This window comes from Perna viridis, chromosome 10 (genome assembly GCF_037379345.1).
Source record: "Perna viridis isolate PV_CMFRI_1.1 ecotype Kerala chromosome 10, ASM3737934v1, whole genome shotgun sequence".
Lineage (NCBI taxonomy): Eukaryota > Metazoa > Mollusca > Bivalvia > Mytilida > Mytilidae > Perna > Perna viridis.
In genome coordinates this window covers 12,457,322-12,481,512 of record NC_142454.1, presented here as the reverse complement: position 1 = coordinate 12,481,512, position 24,191 = coordinate 12,457,322, and the positions used below count along the sequence as shown (strand labels likewise).

At 32.3% G+C, this 24,191-nt stretch overlaps 1 protein-coding gene across 3 annotated transcripts; it reads right to left on the bottom strand.

The window, feature by feature from the left end:
* Window positions 1–5: 5 nt before the first annotated feature.
* On the bottom strand, window positions 6–21,457 carry LOC148604561 (P protein-like). Of its 3 annotated transcripts, none has more exons than XM_088549667.1 (20): window positions 21,383–21,457; window positions 20,328–20,610; window positions 17,902–18,064; window positions 14,556–14,628; window positions 13,951–14,078; window positions 13,060–13,154; window positions 12,268–12,400; window positions 10,769–10,840; window positions 10,082–10,204; window positions 9,605–9,729; window positions 9,151–9,292; window positions 7,748–7,883; window positions 7,202–7,346; window positions 6,913–6,964; window positions 6,447–6,555; window positions 5,410–5,537; window positions 4,864–5,031; window positions 2,957–3,044; window positions 2,667–2,760; window positions 6–2,370 (listed from the first exon to the last, which is right to left on the bottom strand). In XM_088549667.1, exons 2-20 carry the CDS (start codon window positions 20,555–20,557, stop codon window positions 2,256–2,258), a joined length of 2,319 nt encoding a protein of 772 aa, XP_088405793.1. In that variant the 5' UTR covers window positions 20,558–20,610; window positions 21,383–21,457; the 3' UTR covers window positions 6–2,255. The 3 variants fall into 3 exon arrangements, with proteins under 3 accessions (XP_088405793.1, XP_088405796.1, XP_088405795.1); XM_088549670.1 differs by having other exon boundaries at window positions 12,268–12,397; XM_088549669.1 differs by lacking the exon at window positions 21,383–21,457 and adding an exon at window positions 21,230–21,367.
* Window positions 21,458–24,191: the final 2,734 nt, after the last annotated feature.

Sequence of the window (24,191 nt, the reverse complement as noted above, 5' to 3'; positions counted from 1 at the left end):
CTACATTAAAACAACTAAATACTTTATTAATATCAAAATAACAATAATCTCATTTTGTCATGGAACTTGCTTCAGTAAACACGTGTTTGTCCTTGTTATTTGGGCCAAAATAAAGATATCCTAGATTCTCACCCCCTCCTGACCTAATTTTTCACCCTCCTTGAAAAAAATTTTATTTTTAGTTTGATTTTTTCCCAATTTAGGTCAATTTCTTTCAAACTGACTGCATTTTTCACTTAAATTGAAAAAAAAAAAATTCGCCCTTCTGCCCCTATTTTTGAAAGAGTAATCAAGGGAACCAAGGTTATAGCGGTAATCAACAGAATGTAATCCAGGGACGAAGACCAGACATGGAAAACAGACATACACAACAAAGAACATAAAGTAACCAAAATCATACATACAAACTAACAAAAGCAAATGAGCAACTCAGACTCAACTAAAAACTGGGAGCATGGACCAGGTGCACCAGTAGGGTAAGCGTGGATGAGAATCTTAGTATTTTTTTTTATGATGGTCTTGTACCTGATTCATACCAACATCTTTTTTAAACAAGAACATAAATATTTATGATAAACGGTTAAAAAGGTTGTCCCAAATGATCATTTCATACACTATATATTTCCAAATAAGAAAAAGATGAGTAAGTAAGATGCAAGTTACCAGGTTCATGTATGGATTATGTATTTACAGACCACACATTTGTACTAGTATGTTTTTGAGAATTATAATTGAGTAGGAAAAAATATCTATGAATAAAAATAACAGTGTATTTCATATTAAATTGAATGTAAACATGATATTAACTTTTTTTCGGGATTGTTTTTAATTTTTGGGTATTTGATCCTTTATACCTTATGTTGCCAATCTATCACTGGAACTTCCCTACTATTTCTGAACACTAGGCAAAAATATAGTCCAAATGTAATTCCATTTATAGCTTTCAATACCTCTTTTATAACCAGTAAATATGTTGCATTTATTCAGTTCAGTAGTATTCTATTATTTCTGCAAATAAAATTAAGATCTAGTCTTCATATCAACTGAAGATATGACAGACTCCTTATTGGCTTTGAAAGATATTTAATAACAAATTTTCATTCAGGGAATTTAGTTCTTGCAGTAATGTGTCAAGAAGTGTAAAATGTATTATGAATGTTCCAAATTTTCCATCCATCATTAATATTTTACCATTAATAAACAGGAAGTGAAGAGCAGTGATTTTGACCAAGCAAAATTTGAGGGAAAATTCAAATTAATAAAAGTGTCTAGTTTTTGAAAATAGTCTGCTGATCAAGGAAATTATTTTCTAAAGCTGATATTGGTTTTATGTGAGTATAGTTAAAGCGTTGGATAAATAATATGTTAATATAGTTCTTGAATGTAAATTTTTGGACTGTTAAAAAGTTAAAAAAAATTGTGAAATGGAACAAAATTTGTAAATGTGTTAGGTTGGATCAGTGGTATGGATTGACATACGTATTTAAAAAAAAAGCAGTTCTTAATAATATGTAAAATGCAAATGTATGATAAGATTTTTCATGCTACAACTTCACAATATCCAAAAAAACCTCTAGTGCTAAGAGCACATTGATTGACCCGGTTAGTCGATATAATATTATTTGAGACAATTGACACTTGAATTGAATTCACAATTGTACTGCAAAGCATTTAATGAAAATGCATAAATCGCGTAAAAGTTCGTTTTGCAAGCATAACTGGTCAACAGCCCTTATGATTGAATTTTTAATCAATTGCAATCCAAGTTAAGATACGATTCCAAATCTGGATGTTATTTAGGTTGCAATTACTGCTGACAAAATTGACGTTAATGACGTTGTAGTACCAAGTTAGTTTATTAGAAAAATATAACCCAGGTTGGCAATGGCCAAAAAAACCTAGCAAGGAAAACATTTATGACAGATCAATTTTTTGTATTGTTAACTCAGCAAAGAATGTCATAGTTTAAAAATTCTGTTTCTATAAAACTTAATGAAAATAATTCAAGGAATTTTTACAATGGTAAGATTACCTAGTACAAACTAAATCTGCATGTCAGTTTGAACGACACTCCCCTGCTACTTCACATCTTATAACAATTATAAAATTACATTGTAATTTTTTTTTTACAAATATTAACCTAAACAATCTACTCCATTACAAGTTCATTTTAAAACACTTAAATAGCATTTTCATTCACAACTAAAACCAAGAACATCCAAGTAAGAAGAAGTACAAGTTGATGATAAATGTTGTTATCGCCCTTTCAATTGATCTTCCCACAGAGGATGCCAGGTACTTGCCACGTGACAAAGCACTAGGTAAATGTTCGCTACTATGTTGGATACGATCATCATGGGAAAACCAACCCTATAATGTGAATTATGGAGATTAGATTTCATTAGTCATTATTGGATAAAGTTCAGCTATTAGCACTATGATAAAATGAAGTAGAATTTTCCTTATCTCGTCTATTGAAGCGTTCTTCAAGTGACATTGAACCTTAAAATTTGTGTTTCTCCTATTTTTAACTCTTAATTTTTTTAATTTTTAATTAACATGTCCGCTTGAAGGAAGACAATTGCTTCACGTAACTTTTTACTCATATTAAAAATAAATACTCGTGATTTTTTGCATGTAATTATTCATAACAGATCTGAACATACTTGAAAAATTCCCAAAAGGAGAATCCATAGCCATGCTGGTCAGCAATGCCAGCACACACAACGTTAGCAGATGCTCCAATTAAAGTTCCATTACCTGCGAAAAATGGTAAGAAAGCTAAGGGTTGAATCATTTAAGACCTAGGAAGTTGTTACTATAAAAAATGAAATCATCTTCAAATCAAAGAAATGTAGATTCCTAGATTAAATACATAATTTGTGCGTTGCTCTTGATTTGCAATATTGATTGCTGCTTGGATAACATCCTGTCACGGTATACAAATTTAACTTACCCCCTAAACATGCCCCAAACGCTAAAGCCAATATCATTGGTAATATTGGGACATTATCTTTTTCTGTCAACTGTACCAGTACTGGAATCTAAAATTTAACATTAAATATATTTTTTAAATTAAATAATATCCCAAATGAGAGTTAAGTAAATACAATTTTGTTTGAATTCTATCACTAGCCAGAATAATGACAAATAATTATAAAAGCTATATATATTGTACTTTCAAAATGCAAACATTATAATTACTAGTTTCTTTAAGATTATTCCTTCCTTCTTCATTCTTGTTTATGAAGTATTTTTTACATGTAACGTTCACTGAAGATTTTTCTCATACACCGTGGAGTATTCAGAATCTTTAAGTATCTAAAAGAACTTGAACTTCTCCAGTATTTTGTTCATTAAAAAGGACTTGTAAATGCTAAATAATATGATTACGCAAGGAATAGAGGATATATTTGGCAAATTGAGAAAACGATGACATAGGTGTTATTATACGAACATTTTAAAATACAAATTTTCCTAAAAAAATAATACCAAAGCAATTATTGAAACTAAGAAATGACATTTTGATAATAAGATTTTATGCAAAAAATAATAAAAAAATGATACAGGAGTCTGACTTACAAAAGTCCAAAAACATAAAAAAAAATCTTTTCCCTTCAGTAAATAGTTTCGAACATTTTACTATGTCAGCTATTGCCATAACATGGCGTCCGTCGTCGTCGTCGTTAACAAATTTTCAAAACTCTTCTCTGAAACTACAAGACCAATCAGAACAAAAACTAGGTATGGATGTTCCTTAACGTGTTCTGCATAGAACTAATATGGTTTTTTATCCATCGAAAAACATGGCCGCTGCAACTAAACTAATAAGAGGCTCCCAGGAGCCCGAATCGCTCACCCGTTTAATTTTTTGCCTTTCAAGGGCAATAACTCTAACAAGATCTAGAACAAGTATTTCCAATGATTGTCATTGCCATTCTGATTCTTAATACATTTGCACATTTTGTAAAAATACGGGTTCCCCCTATAGTTAACAATGAAAAAAAAAAAAAAAAAAAAAAAGAAACGGATATTATGAAGTTGGATCTAGTAATAGCTATAAATCGTGTGTAAAGCCTCTGTAGTGTTGTGAATGTTTATATGTCATTCAGATCTTCAGTTAATTTAACCACGTGCAGGTCCGGGTGTCAAAACAATAGGCCTGCAGAAGCGCTAAGCTTATCGTCAAAGGCGACTAAATAGTGCTCAGAAACTTAGCCGGGGGCTTGTCGCTCTGCCCACAGAGCAACTGGGTTGTGTGCCCCAGGTGGTGGAATAGGGTACCCTTGGCGTGTTACATGCTTGGGTTGTCAGGCAATAATACGGAAAACCTGACCGCAAACCATTGTTGTGCACCGTGTTGGGAAAGATGCCACGTTCCTCGACACGTTAAAGAACCCTGTTGTGGTATTCGATAGGAGTAGGAACCGTTGCGCTCCACCACAGGAGGATAAATTGCCCGACCCTACCCATCCCTCCCTTTTTCTTGTGGCAATCAAAATTTTTTGACCCTATTATCCTTTTGTCCCATCCCTTTTTCCATTTCATCATCATCATTTCATGTTCATTTTATCATCCCAGTTCATGTTCATCGCCTGAATATAGCTGAAAAATTGCTGCTCGGGCGTTAAACCACAATAATCAATAATCAATCATAGATTAATTTAGTAATGTGACTTTACTAAATGTAAAGAAAAATCGGTTTAAAAAGTGTAAGGAATTCAAAGAAAGTGATATACACACCTCTGTATACAAGCCTTAAACGTAGCTATATTACATTATAATTAATTCAACTACATACACCGTGCCTTCATGTAATCTGAAATCGACGTATTGGGTTTTGTATATGTCATCTAGACTTACCATAGCCGTTGTGTATGGAATGTTGTCTATAAAACTGGAAGCAAAAGCTGATACCCACAGGATTAGAACGATAGCCACTGCCAACCTCGACGATTCACCTTCAACACTAGAAATAATTTCACTAACTATGTCACCGATCTTGTCGATCAGACCAAGTTCCTTTAGAGCCTTTGAAAATAATCACAAAGATCATACTAAGTCTACGAAATACATTTAGAAAAATTGCAATCCAGGCAATTCTCATTTTATTAAATTCAAAATTAGAAATAAATTCATAAATAAACATTAAATCGTTTCTTTCAATCCATGTATATATGTTAGACGCCGCACAAGTTTTTATTTACGTTGTCTAAGCTTAACTTTCACAATATCTATTAACAAATTATGGACTTAATACACAGTTAGGTTTAAATGGAGTTCATCATTAATCTACCGAAAACAGATAATCTCACAATTTTCTTTTTCTCTTTGTAGAAGTAGATATCTAGAAGAGTAGGACATCTTTACAATCATGAAGCACGTTTAAAAGATTGAAAACAACATTACCTCCATCAAAACAAATAGAGCGGCAAAGAATATCAATGTTGCCCATTCAACTCTATGGAAGATATTCTCTAAATCAGCAATATCGGCAACAACCATGAGCACCATAGCTCCGACCACAGCGATCCAACCTAGTAACGATAAACCGTTAAATTAACATTAGTATTGGGATATCCAGTATTCATCGGACCAGTAAAAGACAAAATGGCTCTTAAGCGCCAGTCGTTCACTTGTCCACCATAATGCACTCACCATTTTATTAGCGGGGAGGGGGCTGAGATTTTGGGAAAAAAATGTTCCATATGTTTAAATCATCCCTTAAAAAATGAAGTAAAGATTCTATAAAAAAAAATATCGATTTCGGTTGCTGCTGATAAAATTGTCGTGCTTAAGCTATATGTATTTCAAACAAAATGTACCAACGAGGACGGAAGGCTTATGCGATAAAGAGCAGAATAGACCCACCTGACTGTAAAGTTGAATAGTTACAGGATTGTACACGACTTAACTCAATTAGGTCAAAATATACGCAAGTGAAAAATATGATATGTAACTGAGACTGAATGCGTGATAGGTCGCTGAATTATCAATCCTTATACAAATCCAAATGAATTTCCGAAATCCGAAGGTAAGTGATCGGTGATAAAGGCTTGGTATACTATTAACTTAACCTACTCACCTTCCGAGACTGACATATACAGTGCTCAATGAGATATGTGATCATGAGTGGGATTGAGTGTATCAGCACAGTAGTGATAGACTATCGGATAGATTTACCAAGACTGACATGTGCACTACATAATAAGTAAAGTGGTCATGTGCGAAATGAAGTGTATTCATCACAGTAATAGACTGTCGGATAGATTCACCAAGACAGACTGAAATGTGCACTGCATGCCGAGAACAGTGGTCTTGAGCGAATTGGAGTATAATCAGCGGTGTAAGTATGTAGGATAGACTCAACGAAACTGACACCTATACTACTTAGTTTATGGGGTGTTCACGGACGGCATTGGGAGTATTGAGCGGGATTGACTCACCAAGACTGACATGTACACCATTGAGGAATGAATGAAGAAAGAAGAAAACAATAACCACCACCAAGACTATGGTACATTTCACAAGCAGCCATTTATCTGTGATGTAATACTGAAATAAAGATCTGTTTTGTCATTTCCATTTGTTGGTTTAACCCATTACTTATAAATGTAATGAAGTTTAAAACTAATGCAAAATTCAATAGATAATGAAGGTTACTGGACCAACACATGTAAACGACAATATATTATCTTGTTTTACACCACCTATTCATTATAAGTGTAACATTACACTGAAGTTCACAAAACACTTTTTTACATAGTTCAAACACAGAGCAATTTAGTACTCAGTATTTTGCATTAGAAGTGGGAACAGTGCAAGTAAATTGTCCGTTTGATGACATTTAACGCTAAAACATGCTATCACATCACTCCTATTGAATTATGTAAGTGTTCCCATTTGACTTACCTTTCTTTCCAATTCTGTTACATTCTGTTCAAAATCTTTTTGTTTCGTATTCCTAAAATGTATGCTTTAATTAATGAAGTATTTATTTTTTTGAAAGAAAATCAGAACATGTCCATAAATAAATCTTTGAGAAGTGTAAAGAGTCTTCACAGCTAGTTCGCTTTGTAGTAGCATTGAGAAATTGTTATGATACCGATAAACTCTGGTACACGTAGTTCACTGTACCAGAAACCAAACCACACATTCATCACATTGATTGAAAGACTGGGAATAAAAATGTAATTATTACCGCATATTATACATCAATCTGATCACAGCATTTTCCTTCTCTGTGGCTTTCTGCATGAATAAGGCTTTCATAATACTCTCTTCTCTGGAAGCAATATTGACTCGTGCTGCGGCTCTTTTCCATACATTGATTTCATGTTTCATCTCTACAGGTTTTAAAATATATATATCTCGATATTCATTAGAAGCTTCAGAATTGGCATATTGTTTGATTGCATGGTGCATATTTTAAGAGAGTCTATGGTACATTATATTATTAATCAAGAGACAAGGTGCTCGGAATTTTCCTGTATATAAATTTTATGAGAGTTTTTAAAAATGGTTTTGTTATGTTTTCTTTAATGGTTTTTATGCCGAATATACAGACGAGTATTTTATAATATAGCTCCATATTTCTTCTTTACGCGTGATACTTAGTATTCATTATTTGAAAATCATCCAAAAAAGTCAACCACACACTCAGTTTAATTGAAATAAAAATATATATATGCAATGCGATGTTAGTATCGATTTCAACTTATATAACACATTATTGTATCCAACGCACCTGCAACTTCGCTGGGATCCTGGTTCTCAAGTGAGTCTACTTTTGTATAGAACAATCTCATTACACCATAGCTCACAAGTGACACGATGACTATACCGGGGAACATATGCATGGTAAACATACTGAAATCTGTGTCCTTGAACAAAAACATGCCTATGCGTGAAATAATATTTAACCTTAAATTGTAAATCATAACATTTACATTGTCACAAAGTAACAAAGTTTCAATTTATACAATGTCTTATTTAGTACTGAATGGAATGCTTGAACTTTAGGTTTGTCAGGAAGCCGTAGTTGCATCATTTATTTCCATTCAATTTAGTTTTCAGTATTTTGAACTAGGTTCATACTGCCGATCAGATCAATTGGATTTTCCTGACAAAGAACAATAAATATTTAATTGGACATGTTCACCATTTCAAACCGACTATACACACCCCAATTCACATAATGACGATCCATAATGACTATTAGTCGATCATTGATGAGGTATTCATTGGACTGACTCGATGTGTGCACGTCTTTTACACAACCTTTTCATGACATCATTTCTATCTCCACCAAACCAGATTTAACTATACTGTGAAAATACTTTAATTCGTGGGTTTCGTGGTTTATGGAAAAAGTATCAGTTCGTAGATTCCTGGATTCGATTATTTGACAACTCTATCATGCAAACGAATGGAAAATTTCCTTTTCGTTGGGATCTAAACTTCGTGGTTTATCAAAGCCACGAAAAACACGAAAATTGGATCCTACAAACAATAATACTTTCACAGTAATACTTGAAAATCAATTTTATACAATCTTGAAGAGGCCGTGTCTAGTTGTCTAAGGTATATCAGAAATCTGGGAGTGATCAGTTGTGGTGGTTTGGAGAATGGACATTGGTCGTTTTGTTCTTGGTTTTAAACAGAAAAGTTGTCAAAGTGATAGAACAATAGGCTAGCTTATCAGGGTCAATATAGGAAAAGGTTGAGTTGATATGAGGGAAGTCGTTTTTTATGGTCAGGTAATGACTGCATATATTCGAGTACTGATCGGAAAACAGATTGATATCTCGACCTTATTTCATTTCAAGATTACTTCTTCCAAATAAATTTGAAGTCACGCCACGAATTATCGCATTTTTTTCACAATTTCGTGAAATTGCGACACTATTCGATAACTTTTGGCAAGTCAATAACTGTCTAGTAGAAAGTTCGGGCGGTGTCGCTCAAGTCCACCAGAATGGCAAACGACCAACATCAAAAGCACGTAACCGGTCTTGTTTGGACTTCGTCGAGTCGAATCCATCGTCAGTGTGAACTTACCTCATTCAGTACATTTCATATGAAAGCAAATATGAAACCTTACAAATAGTAAAATATGCATGATAAAAAAACTACATCAAGCTTATTCACCTTATATGGTTTAAAGTCGTCTGTAGAAACGATAATGACGTTTGGTGGATCTCCTATTCCAGTAGCTGTACCTCCTATGTTTGAGAACAACACCTCAGCAATCAAAATCTTTTTGGGGTCCAAATTTAAAACTTCACATAATCTGAAAAGAAGTTTTTCAAAGTTTTTGAATAAGGAAAATTTCCTTTATGGTAAGTACAAAAGGTACCAACGGAGGTGCTTCTTTGACTAAATTACCCATTAACAGTGAACTTCTGATAGGGTGTAAAGATTCGTTTAATCTATTTTTTTTTATCAACAAAACGAATACCTTGAATAAGCTATTGCTCAATGCAATGAAAATAAAACAAAATAGAACAGAACAGAACAGAACATGTTAGCTGATACTACAAAACAAATCCTGACATACGTCACTAACATAAATCTAATATCTATAAATCAACACATGTTTTACCGTATTGTTACTGGGGTCAGCAGTAGTATTGTGGTAACGTTATCCAGGAAAGCGGATACGATGGCACTAAAGGCACAGAGAAGGGTAATAAGAGGCCAAACATGTCCTTTAGCTATCTTGTATGCCTAAAATGAAAACCAAAACATTTATGAAAAAACGTCGTATTTTTTTAAATTTTGATTTCAATAAAAATACACTTTTAACCATGACATTGTGTATATATAAAATTTTAATTATGCAAATATTTATACTAAAAACGTATGCTACATGTGACTTTGTGTTATTTTGAATTCTGTTAATTTATTGAAAAATATACGCTAGTTACCGGTTGTAAACCGTTTGATACTGTCAAACTAGGTGAATGGAATTTTCTGCCAAGTTTTCAGATAGAAACGAAGACGGTAGTCGTTCAAACGTTTCAACATTGTCGTTATACAAGATTCAAAGAACAAACAATGTGATAATACTCATGTTTACCTTTAAGGCAAAGAAATCGAAGAAGCCAGTCTCTGAGAAAATTGAAACCAGTATCATCATTCCAAACAACAACATCAAAGTTTCCATGTCAATCCAATCAATAACTACTTCCAAGGTCGGTCTCTGAAAAACAATTATATTACGATATCCGACCCTAATATGCTGCCTGACTCATGTGCCAATATAAGAACTCAGAGGCCTGCATCACGTTTATATATTTACTTGGTACTTGATATGGCAAATTTTACGGCTTACACAACATAAATTTAAAAAAACCTTTTTTTTTAAACGTTCAAAAAATGGCATAAGGACTTTGGAATCAATACAAATCCAAACTGTATTAGTAAAACTGTACATGGTACAAGATAAAAAAATAGTTTTGAAAATGTTCCAAAAACCAAGCCATTAGAAAGAAACAATGTTTCAAATCGACCAGCAAGCGGCGCGTGTTAAATGAGATACAATACCCTTATACAACGTACGGTCACTACGTTTTTAATGAAACTTATAACCAAGGTATAAAATCGTACTATTAAAGGAAACATTTGTTATACTAACATTTAAGATAAGATTCGTGCTTCTCCATTCAGGTTTATAATGAGAAAGTAAAAGCAAAAACTTCCTTCATTGTTGTAATGTAGATTTAATCACGCGTATATAGACAAAGTAACATATGGTTGTACTTGCCTCTCCGTAGTGCGCCAGGACAGCAATCGCTGCAAAAGACCCTATCAAAGCAGCCATAGCCCTGTGCACCAGCTGAAAAAAGAAGATTAGCCGAAGATTTGTTTTAAATATCCGATCTAATCATGCATAAAACAAACTTTAAGGGAACATCTTTACAGTCACATATAACAAAGAAATGAATAATAATAAAGATTTGCCTAAAATGTCTACGTCAGTTTATGTTTCCAGTTTATTTGAATTAATATTGATGACTTGTTGTAAGCTCAATTGATAAAGCGTTTTAAAATAGAATGAAATTATGCATTCAAACTACACCACCACTTGCAAAACAAATATATAGTCATTAGGTTTTTTTCTAAAATTACTTTCTAAGTAACTCTTAAAAAACAATAATAATAATAATAATAATAATAATAATGAAAGCCAGCCAGCATCTGTTTGTAATCATTATGCATTTCTGCATATTTTAGAAAGAATAAGATTTAATTACACTTTTTCTCATAAGCAGATTCAAAGTGAGGTGAAGTGCTAGTTTTAATAGTGAAGGTTAAGCTATTCATCACATGTACGATTAAAACTTCTCCCATGCATTACAATTTTTTGGTAATCGGTCAAATTCTTCTACAACCTAAAAGCGAAAACTTCTTAAATTGTACCTTCCTTGCAAAAATCAAAGTTACACCTTTTCAATGCAGTTTATCACTTTTACTTAGTGTTTTATTACCACCCGTATGATAAATGATTGTAATTTACTGTAGATAAATCAAGCACATTCTACAGGTAGAAAAGAGTAATCAAGGGAACCAAGGTTATAGCGGTAATCAAAAGAATGTTATCCGGAGACAAAGACCAGACATGGAAAACAGACATACACAACAAAAAACATGAAATAACTAAAATCATACACACAAAGCAACAAAAGCAAATGAGCAACTCGGACTCCACTAAAATCTAGGAGCATGGACCAGGTGCACCGGTTCTATTCTTCTTAAATTTCGGTTGCCTGTTACATACCCTAACTAAAATTAATACAATGAAGACTTTCTGAACCGAACCCCTTTTGGACTGCAGAAATTATTCGAAGTATACATGTATCCAGTTTAACAAGTTTCAAAATACATTTCAAGCAGATATGAAGGGACTTCAGAAAGTGTCTGGTTAAGGCATGCTTTCGGTTTTTAGGGGGTTTCATTTTACTTCTGGTTAAAAGATTGGGATATCAATAACAGCACAATTGAGCAAACTGTGCTGATATTGATTTTTTCTATTTCCAGACCTTAACAAAATTCTTAATTGTGATATTTTGTGTGATCTTGCTTCTTAATTATGTTATAAATGGAGTTGTAACTAACAATATGCAATTTAAAGCTCTGCCACGGTTTTAAATGGATAAAGTGTTTATAAAGTTTTGATATTGTCGCTTACTTGTATTACAAAATAGCCAATAATATAGTTTAGCCTACAACTTAATTCCGCACTTCTAATTAGAGAATTCTTACATCGAAGATGATCAGTATGTATACACCAGCAAGAACGAGTATTGCTAGAACTATCCTTTGATCCTTTCCATGTGTGCTGTAATAAAGCGGAATGCTGTTTTCCGAATTCGTTCCAAACAAAAGTGCAGTACTGCTGAAAAGTTCAAAGTATTTGATAATGTATCAGTTTATAAATTAATGAAGATTAAATTCAATATTCTAAAAAAGAGTTTGTAACCCATTTTTACATTTTTAACAGGCAGTGAGTGGCACATGACAAATTTTAATTTTGTTTTCAAAAAGTTTTAATCTATTTCATATCACAAATGCATCCTTTCTTAATGTTGAATGTTTGATTTTGATTAACTTTAACGGTTTAAGGGAAATGGATTGGTAGAAAGCACTAAAAATCATTGAAAAAGGGAGATAATTCTTTCATTTTGAGAAAAATTTGGTTGATTTCTAGGGGAATTGTAAAATCGTTTTCTGGGCCATTCGTTGTCGAATTAAAACAAATCAATGAACACATATTTGATATCAAAATTACATTTGAACAAAAAATATCGTTGGATAAAATTTACCATGTGCCATCTTTATCATAGGAAATGCTTGGTCTATAAATGGACAGTCACTTAAACATATTCTTAAATGGAAGCAGTACAAGTTAAGAAAAAAAAAACTATTTCAATATGTTTACTTATGTTATGTTTTTTTCTTCTGCAATGACTTTTCAATTTCAATGTTGATTAAATGATTGAGAAATAATAAATAAAAAGTACACCAAATCGCTGAGACTACACTTCAACAACTTACCTCTTGCTAACATTGAAATCTTTTGAACACACAGTCATGTCGCTTTCTAGGAAAAACCGTGTTTCATTTTTCAGAACAACCGTCATAGACGAAACCTTAATTAACATAAGTTATGAATCAATTATGAAAGAAGGCTCTAAGTAGAAATAATTCTAGATGAATCTTACATATTCATTGGTTATACAAATTATCATAACAAAGCCAATTTTATTTTTTTGGTCAACAGTAGGCTAGACCTAAAGCACGATACATTTTAAGCTACCCATGCGATGTTTTGTCAGCTTATGTGCTTCTTTCGTTTCCATTTAGGCATCCACCATTTTACTAGCCGGGGTGGGGTGGTGGTGGAGGGGGGTGGTGACCATTTTACCAATCGATTGAAATAAATACAAATAATGATTCTATATTTTCCCATTACCTAACAAGACATATTTTTATTGATTTAAGATGCTGCTGAAATATAAATAAAAATTTTGCGCTTCGTGAAAATTCTTATCCGTCATCAATTCCCAGTCTCCTCCTGATAAATATGGCCAGTGCCTTGTTATCTATTACTTGAATATCTGTAAATATATTATTTTTCAACTGCCCTTTACAGTGTAGGGAATATTTTTATGGTCGAAAAGCAGCTAGATGATGATAATTGTTTTTTATTTAAACATTTCAAGGAAAGTTTTGCTATGACTTCCATATTCGTGGGTAATGGTATAACTAAGTAATAATATTCCTATCTATAATTAACACAAACACATGAAATGTTTAATAAACTTGTCATATATTTTTTGAATTCATCCTATTGCCATCAGGTCCTATCCAACACCCTTATTCCGGATTTGTTATAAAACAACTGCTATGCGTATGATAGATATGACCATGACAAGTTTTACTCACATTTTTACCATCACCTGATAAATTGACATGAACGAATTTCGACAACGTAGCATTCGCATCGTTACAGTTTTCAAATGGTCCTTTAATTTTAAGTGTGACCTCATTACTTGGACCATCAAGTTCTTCCTCTAAAAACATAATATAAACCATTATTTAACCCAGGGTATTGTGAAAACAAATCTAGAAATTAAGTACAACGACAAAAAATGTCATTCACAGGACTGCAGTGTAAGACTTAAAGTTTACGGTCGTTAAGGTAAAGGTTCTTACACAAAACGTAACTAAATAAAACATATAATGTACTACTTTTGGTTAAATCGGTTTTGTTGTGATATTCAAAGTTTAAGAATTCCGTCGTTTTTTTGTTTGGAATACATTGGAACGAGATCAACTCATGCACGAATTAAATATTCTACAGATCAGATCAGTTATATGGAGGGGTACAAGAATCTAAATAAATTTTTTTACCAATTGTATTAACATACATTTTAAATTTAAATTTAAACTGTCTCAGGAATAATATCAACAATATGATGACGCTACCAGATTAAAACAGAAACCACGCCTGACTTCAAACAGCATGCTATATCTTTATCTATATTTACCTCTCAAATGAAAGCTGTCGACGGATATAAGATGCCAGTCCTCATTTTTCTCCTCCTTTATTATCATTCCAATCTTAAATAAAATGATTCAATGGTATTAATATACATTTAGCTTTGTTTTTTGACACTATGGAGTCATTTATTCATATTTTTTATTGTCATCAATTCATCATAGTAAAATGTTAAAGATGAAAGAAACAACATCACAACCATTATTTACTGTAAGAGATTCTTGAGTGTGGTTTGATTTACAACAAGTAAAATAGTAAAATGTCAGGAGATAGAAACGTCAGGGCAAAGAATTGGTCTTCTCTTAAGGAACGTTTACCCTACCGGTGTACCTGGTCCATGCTCCCAGTTTTTAGTGTAGTCCAAGTTACTCATTTGCTTTTATTATTTTTTATGTATTATTTTATTTCCTAAATGTTTTTGTTGTATTTGTCTGTTTTCCATGTTTGGTCTTTGTTTCTGGATTACTTTCTTTTGATTTCCGCTAAAACCTTGATTCCCTTGATTACTCTTAAGAGAATGATAGTGTCGTGATGAGCTTCTTAGGTGAAAAATAGACAAAAAATTAAACTTTTTTTTATCAAACATGAATCAAAATACCAATGAAATGGTATAGATATGAAATATCCTTGTTAATTGTTCAGTTCACAATGTAAAATATTTCATCAGGTTATCTTTATTCAACCAAGGAAGAGCAACTGAATATCCTGAAGTAATTTATATTTTATTCGCTGTAAATACCACTTCCGTCACCATTCAATTGCAATGTTTGTGTTTTTTTTTTTACTTTCCTACGACGATGTCTAAACAAAAAGACAAATCTTTTCTAGGAGTAATCTAGGGAACCAACCTTATAGCGGTAATCAAAAGAATGTAATCCAGGGACAAAGACCAGACATGGAAAACAGACATACACAACAAAGAAAATAAAGAAACTTAAACCATACATACAAAGTAACAAAAGCAAATGAGCAACTCAGACTCCATTAAAAACTGTGAGCATGGACCAGGTGCACCGGTAAGGTAAGCGTACTCTACTTTTCTAGAAACACCCGTCGAGTTGCTCATAAAAAGTAAAGTCCGAGGAACAAGGAAAGGAAAACTATGACCCGTTGAATTAATCAGTTTTCATGGTGCAGATGTATACACCATAACGATCCACGAGTTCATGATGACGACCATAAAACTTCTGTAATGATGACTTCAATCTTGTAGCAACATTACCCTGTTTCAGAAGCCAATTTGTTAGAGTTCTAGCGCGATACAAAAAGTCCTCGTAGTTTCGGCAAGCTCTGGAATAACGTATGAGTTGTGATATGAACACTCCATACGCAGGTGCTGAAGAAATGTTGCCACAGATGAAAGGAAAGTTGACAATTTTGAATGTAAAGTCATCACGTTTGTCTTATAGTTTGGTCAATAGTTTTCCTTTACCATCGATTTCTAAGTGTAGGTCAAGATATGCGGCCGACTTCACAGTGTCTGTAGTATCCTTTATCTCAAGTTCTTTGTGGGTAGATGCGATGTATCAAATCCCCGAAATTAAAATTTTTTTAAAGATAATACGTCATCTATATAGCGGAAACTGAGATCAAAGGATCTAGCCAAACGATATACTTTCTTTCGGATCAGATCAGCTATAAAGTCAGCCTCATAAGAGTGAAGGAATAGTCCAGCAGGTAAAGGAGCACAATTTGTTCCCAATGGAATGCCGACCGTTTGTTGAAAAACACGTCCACCACACTGGACAAATATGTTGTCGATTAAAAATTCCAGCATTTTGTAAACATCATCTTCTGTATATTTGGAAGATGATTATGAATAAGTTCTTACAAAGTATGAGGAATCTCTACCAAGAACTATATTTGTATCTAGGTGTACCATCTTTTTTCGAAAAACAACGATGTATAATGTTTTTACGTCGGGATTTTAACTGAGTATGGGGAATAGAAGTGTACAGTGTTGAACAATCATAGGTTTTTATGCTATTATATTCAGATAATAATATTGAACTGATTGTCTCCAAAAGATCTTTTGAATTTTTCAGCATCCACATTGAATTAATACTACGTGAGTAACAAGTGTTGTGGTAGGACTGCAGATCCTCTTTGACAGTTGTGAGTATAAAAGTTAAAAGTTGAAAGAGGTTTGGTGGTACATTTTGCAGATCCAGCTATGAAACTTTGTTTGTATGGATTCTTTTGGAGTTTAGGAATCCAGTACATAGACGGTAGATCACAATCATCGCCCTTGGTAGAGAGACCAACAGAGGATAGCACAGATTTATGGTTTTCCACAATCTCCTCTAGGGAGAGTGAGGTAGCAGTATAGGTCTTATCACTACTATTATTTTCTACGTCTACCTCTGATAATAAACATTGGATGTACAACGTTTTGCAGACAAATACAATGTTGTTTTGGGCTTTGTCTGCTGGTACGACAACATATTTGTCATGTATGGTTGATATTTTTGCTACATCGGGGTCTTTGAAAACCGATGTAGCCTTGGCGCTCATTGACCTACATAAAACTTTCATTCGTTCCAAAATTAAAGACCTCACGGCCTTTAACCACTCTGACAAAGAATCAATGTCTTCTTGTTCTCGTTTTATCCATTTTCTTGCATAGTCCTCGACGGCATACATAAGAACTTTAAAGTTATAATTCCAATTCATGGAACGTGGTTCACGGTACTTGGGACATTTAGAAAGGATATTACGCAGAGATTTGTTTTCGATGATGGTTAAATTTCCCGTAACGACGTGACCAGAAGGACCATATTGAATGAAGAGTTTTTGCAAGAACATTCAGTTGGTTTAGCCTTTAAGTCCTCAATCTCGAGGTTCTGCAATAGCCTTTTATAATTTAAAATTTTGGATACAATGGGTGAAGTATAGGAATATGAATAATTGGTAAGGATTTGTCTTTGAAATATGGGGGAATTTTGTTGGTAATGTTTTTATGATGGAGGATGTTAGCCGAATTATTTGCATCTATACCGTTGTTGATAAACGGTAGTGGAAGAAATGATAGTGTTTCTTCATATTGACTTTTCACACAAACTGGTTTAAAGAGTCTGTGGAAACCAATATCCAAAATGATGGCAATAAGTCTGTATAATGATGAGGTGGGGTCAGAAACATGAGTGTCAAGACTTGTTTTGTAAAGGGAGTGTAGTAGAGTGAGAAGTATAGAATAAAGTTTGGTTCTAATGTGACGAAGTCCAAGAGGTTTTTGTATGAAAGGAAGGAGACCATCTATGGATACATCATGTAACTTAGGTGACGTATACTGGCAATGGCTCCTTTCTCGTCTTGGATTTTTGTCAAATACTTACAAAACAAGCAATTGTGACTCCCAACAAAATCACAATCTTGATGTGATTCAGAACTTCTTTTTTGTTTTTCCAGGAAAAGTAAGACGATGTGACTTCCTTACAGCTGCTCCATGATATTTTACTGTACTCGTCACTATCTTCTAGAGATTGTGTTATATTGGATCTGAAGAAAAAATGGAAATGCTTAACCTATAGATATCGATTGAAAAAAAGTACAATGCATGTTTTTATGTATGCATATGTCAAATCGATGTTTTAGAGTGTAGTATGATAATATGCTAATCTTGGATCATGGTCAATATCATTATCAACCCTAGGATCGCTAAAAAGTATACCACTATTAAGGGAAACAAGTCGCCAGCAAATACCATAAAATAGTCCATAAAAAAACAAAGAAGTTTCTATGATGCATGGTATATTTTTGTGATTTAGTAGTATATGCAAACTTGGTATCATCTGAAACTTTATCATGACAGGTACACATCAAATACAACAGTTTTCAACTTAAATGTAGAGAATATTTCTAGAGCACAGATCTTGAGCCCGTGAATTTGTCAAATTTCCAAATACTCTCACTTCACCCTTCTTTCTTCGAAAAATTTACAGTATGCCGCAGTTCTTATGAGAGTGTCTTCAAATATATAACAAAATCTAGATCTGTTGAGGTTCATTTTGACGAACCTTAAAAAGACAGTGACTTTGAAAATGGATAAATTTAACATAGAAAGCAAAGGGGCTTTTAATAGTGGCATTATACCTGAAATATAGATCACTTAAACGTATTTTCTAAAATTTTAATATAACAGTGTATAAAAGTAAATAATTAACGTCATATATTTGTCAAATTTCCAAATACTCTCACTTCACCCTTCTTTCTTCGAAAAATTTAAAGTATGCCGCAGTTCTTATGAGAGTGTCTTCAAATATATAACAAAATCTAGATCTGTTGAGGTTCATTTTAACGAACCTTAAAAAGACAGTGACTTTGAAAATGGATAAATTTAACATAGAAAGCAAAGGGGCTTTTAATAGTGGCATTACACCTGAAATATAGATCACTTAAACGTATTTTCTAAAATTTTAATATAACAGTGTATAAAAGTAAATAATTAACGTCATATCCGCCCACCCAATCAAAAGACAGCAGACGTCGATGGTGACCCGGTGTTATAGTTGAGAGAAAATTTTAGAACGAAAATATTACCCAGGTTTCCAGGGTAATTGATATGTCTTGTTTCCAATAATACAATTACTTGTATTCCAGTCCCTCATCATGGGGAGGTGAATATATTTATGTCGTCATATCGAAGTAGAAAAAAACTGAACCTGAGTAAATTACTTATTTGAGTAAAGGCAACTGTTATTTATGGCAAACCACTGTGGACAAAAATCAATATTTTGTAATATTTGAAAATAATATTTTAATATTACAAAATCATTCTTCTAATATTAGAAAATATTTTTAATATCAGAAATTCATTTTGTAATATTAAAAACTAATTTTCTAATAGTACAACTTCCTAATTCAGTAATACCATAAATATAACATATTTTGTAATATCACAAAGTGATTTTGTAATATTAGAAAATGAATATGTAATATTAGAAAGAAAGGGTTTTATAATATTAAAATTCAAATTTGTAATATAAATAGAATTAATTTGTAATATTGAAAAATCTTTTTTTTAAATGTTAGAAAACCCATTTGTGTCCACTTTGGCTTTCCATAGTTATTGCATGATCGTATCTAACTGTTCAAATTTTTAACCAATTCAAACATATAATCAATACCATAATAAAAAATGACTGAAAAGCTCCCATTGAGATTGCATTTATTAAATGAGATAAAATAAATAATGTTTAATTATTTTTAAACGGTATATTTTTTCATCATACAAACAATCACGTGCATATGATGTGACATAAGCTGGTTATTTTTTCAGTTTATTTTTGTCTTTGTTATCGTACGTAATAAATATGATTTTATCTATAGATGTACTCAAATAAAAATAAAATTAGACATATTTTTATTTAAAGACGGTATGAGGATTTATGTTCTATTTTTCTACAACTTTTTTAGTTAATTCATTGTAAAGATGCCCGAAAAAGTGATTTAATATGTCTATAATTCAAGTAATTGAATCTTCGATGATAAACTTCATTGTAAATATTTGTACTAAATACCAAGTAGGCCAATAGGGTAAGGCACGTTTTCGTAACTAATTTACGTAACGAAATAAAGCTAAATTAAGTTGTTGTAATGGATTTATAAATTATTAATCACCTATTATCTTATCAAGGTTTCATCAAGGTTAATAGACTTTTGAAATTTCGTCTATAAGTTTAAGGTCACGTTTCCCTACCTAGAAATAAAAGATTATGAGTTAAATGGAGCTATGATTTTGATGTTTTATTATTTAACATACTCATTTTTTTCTGTCAACAGTGGTGTGGTCTCGACATGAATTGCTGGTCTTTCGTTCGGTGACATTCGAGGTACGACTGATGCTGGTCTAACATATCTTGTAAAAGTAGATTCATCATGGTTCTCTGACTCTATTGGGGTAGATCGTGGTCTGTCAGAATTATAGTGAACAAGGTTTCTCAGATCTGTAGATGATATACGTCGTACGTTATGTGGTACTGAGGCTGCCATACTTTTCTCTAATCAATTATCCCATAATAAAGCTTTTTTGCGACCTATTAGTACTAAAAGTGTAAAAGTACAACTTAATTTATAGATTATGAAGACTTTTGTTAGTGGATTCATGGAAGTATATTATTCGGGTTCCAAGTTTCCTTCGTTAATAGGTTTAATTGTGTTATTCATTGTTTTCGTCGCAATATTTGTAAAGTTCGGCTAAATGTTCCGATATATGAGTTTTGTCTATATATATATATATATTGAGTTATGAGTTTGGATATCGCTGAAACTTCAGTAACCCGGATAACTATTACTATGATTGTTTTTGTTGACATAAAAAAAAATCATCAAGGAAATTCGAAAATACGGCTTTTTTCAAGTTAATGTGTTGTTTTTAACCAATGCAATAAATACATTTAGTGAGATTTTCTCTGCAAATAAAATACTGCATGATTCGTTAATTTGATGTAGTAGTCTGTGCCATAATTACAATTTGTACCTTAAATGATAAGTGTAAGAAACCAGATAATTTAATTACCCTAAAAATGTGTAATATTTTTAGTACAACTAAATTAATTGCGTTGTAGACATATATAAAAGAAATATCTACAAATCCATTAAACGTATGATACGAAAAGGGTCAAATATCTCACGGCTAATTATGACATATCATAATCATTTTACCTCAGTCACGAGAGCCAAGACTAAAGACCTGTAACATCGGGATGTACAAACAAAACCCTTCCGGCATAATCCTATATCAATATAATGCATTACTTAAAGACAGCGACGTCTATGATTCTGAGAGCTTTTAATGTTATATTCAATAATATTTACCTGTAAAGTAATAATCCAACATTCAGTGTGTTTATCATGTGATATGCATGCTTTTATCATCCTTTGTCATTATATAGGAACAGTTAGATAATAACTTTGTTATTATTGATATTATGAAATCACGAAACTTCCATAAATATTTTATGTGTAACTATTATAAAGCTGTTTCTTTAATGGTCTATTCTGCCTCTGCTTCTGCTTCTAGAAAAAATAATCAAGCATTCCGGAACACTTCAATGCTCGTATTATCAGCTGATAATGATTCTGGTTTGAGATCTACTTTCGAAAGACCAAAACTGGAAGTTCTAATTAAGAGGAAGATATTGGCTCCGCTCGTACACCTCTTCTCTTAGAACATGACAGTCATTGTACATTTTTGTATACTTTCTTACGGAAAATGTAAACATGCCAGAACTGAAGTAGCAAATAAATTGTACAGAATTGTAATATTTTTCATATTCTTCTAAATTTATATCAGTTTTTTCTTACATAAATACTTATTTCTAACAGGTAAAATTTTCCAATATTTCTCAAAGAAGATGCACTGGAGATCTTAAAAAATCAATAAACAAAGCTAGTGTTTACACTTACTGAGTGCATTATATAAAGGCATCACTATTTCATATTCTCGAAACAATTTTTTATCATTATAATAAATACCAGAATGCTTACTAAATGTCAAGCGGGCTTTAAATCGAACATTATGACTGTTATTAAGCATTCAGACGTGAAAATAAAGGTGTTTCTTCGATTTAGCGGATTTATAGTTCACGTTTTTCCACACCCAATCGTCTTGGTATTAAGCATGAATTCATATACTTATATAGTTGTTTCTTCATTAAATCTTTAGAAGTCACACACCCAAATAATTGTAGCCGTATTTACTGGTTAGATTTTCCAATTTTGTGTTTATTTGAACACTACTGCTGTACCTGTTTTCACTTCAATTTCGACTATCATATATAAATTAGTGATTTGTAACTTACCAGTAGTGTAACAAAAGTAAACTCAGAACCATATTATATACCTAAACACACATATCAAATACTTTAAATGGAAATAACTGGATCCAGGATAAGAATGACGATAAAACAGAACACGATACAGGGACAACGAATAAACAAAGAAAATAGACACACAACTAACAATATCAAGTAATCAAATTAACAGACACATAGAAACAAAAGAATATGAGCGACCGATACTCCACTAAAAACTCGGAGAAAACCTTTAAATTTGATCAATTTTGCTGTACAAATCAACAATTTATACTAGAAAAAATACATCATTTTGTACGCACAATACTTATTTTCTCTATGCTTAAGGACACCTTGTGATCTTTTTTTGTCGAAATTTCATGCAGCTCGCAAAGGGTAAAACGATTTGCAGAATTGTTCACGAACAGATAAAATTAGAAAAACAGACGCTTGAAAATTTCAAGTATATGATTGGTTTATTAGCAATATGCTCATATAAAAGTCCGTATTATGTAAGAGATGATTCATGATGAAAAAAAAACCACCAAACAGACGATGCTTCTCCGACCTACAGCTGTCATATTTACATAACTATAGTTAACTTTTGCATACAGATCTGTATTTTTGAGAAAACTACGCATTCATCTGCTTAAATCAACTCAATCAAGAACCTTCACTCTTGCAAAATGGCAATTTTCATAAAACGATTGATATATTTTGTTTTCATTTCAATTACTACGACCAAATGAAAAATGTTCTTGATTAAAAATGAAGGTGAATATGTGTTTTTTTTTATACATGCACGATTCATCTCCCTTGTATAGACTGCTACTTGATGTAGAGCAAAAGTGATATCATCATCACACATATTTTCGAATCCTGATAAATTTTAATTTCATGTTGTTGTATCATTTTGGGTTGCGATAGACTTTCTCTTTGATGCTTTTTCCATTACAATCGCCTTTTTGAGAAAACAAGTGCGAGTTTGTTTTTTTTTTCTGAAATTGATGCATTTTCACAAACACAATACACTTATTTCTTACAGAGAAGTTGTAACATTATTATCAACATCCTTATTTGTTAACTTTTGACCAAGCATACATTTAAGGTTTACTATGTAATTCCCATGAAAACGATTAGAAAACCATAATTAGGGTCAAGACCTTTCAAACCTTAAACCTACATATTTAGTGTATACAACAAACACTTATTATGACTCTTATTAACAAAAGACATAAAGTAAGTACTGGACAGAACAAAGTCTATATTATTAATTATTTAGTCTATCTAATAACTCCTTTGTGGCGGCTACCTTTGTCATTATGTACAGGTATGTTCTGCAATTACAGGAATTTAGCATCCTTAGTATTGATCAGTAGGTAAGCAAGGTATCACCACACCTGAGAAACTTTTCTGTCAGTTGGCAGTAGGATCTAATTAAATCTGATATTTGATATATGTTTTAATAATCTTTTGTGGGAAGGACTCAGCAATAATAACATAAAGTTCCTGTACATGAAGGTATGTAGAATAATGATGTATTGGTGTATTGATAGTGGCATCTGAGTTCATTACTGTTACATGTACATAGAAAAGTAAGTAGTTATTTTTCTTATTTTTCGACTGCAATCCTAGACAAATATTAAGAAACAACAGTAAAAATTTTAAATGTTAACCTCTGTTATATTCTACATAAAACATATTGTAATTTGCTGTAAAATAAGCTTGCATCCTATATAATTTGAATCCATTTGATTTAAACAGTATTGTTTTGGTATAGATAAATCTTCAGACCTAGATTAACCTGTATTCAACAATGATGTTTTGGTACA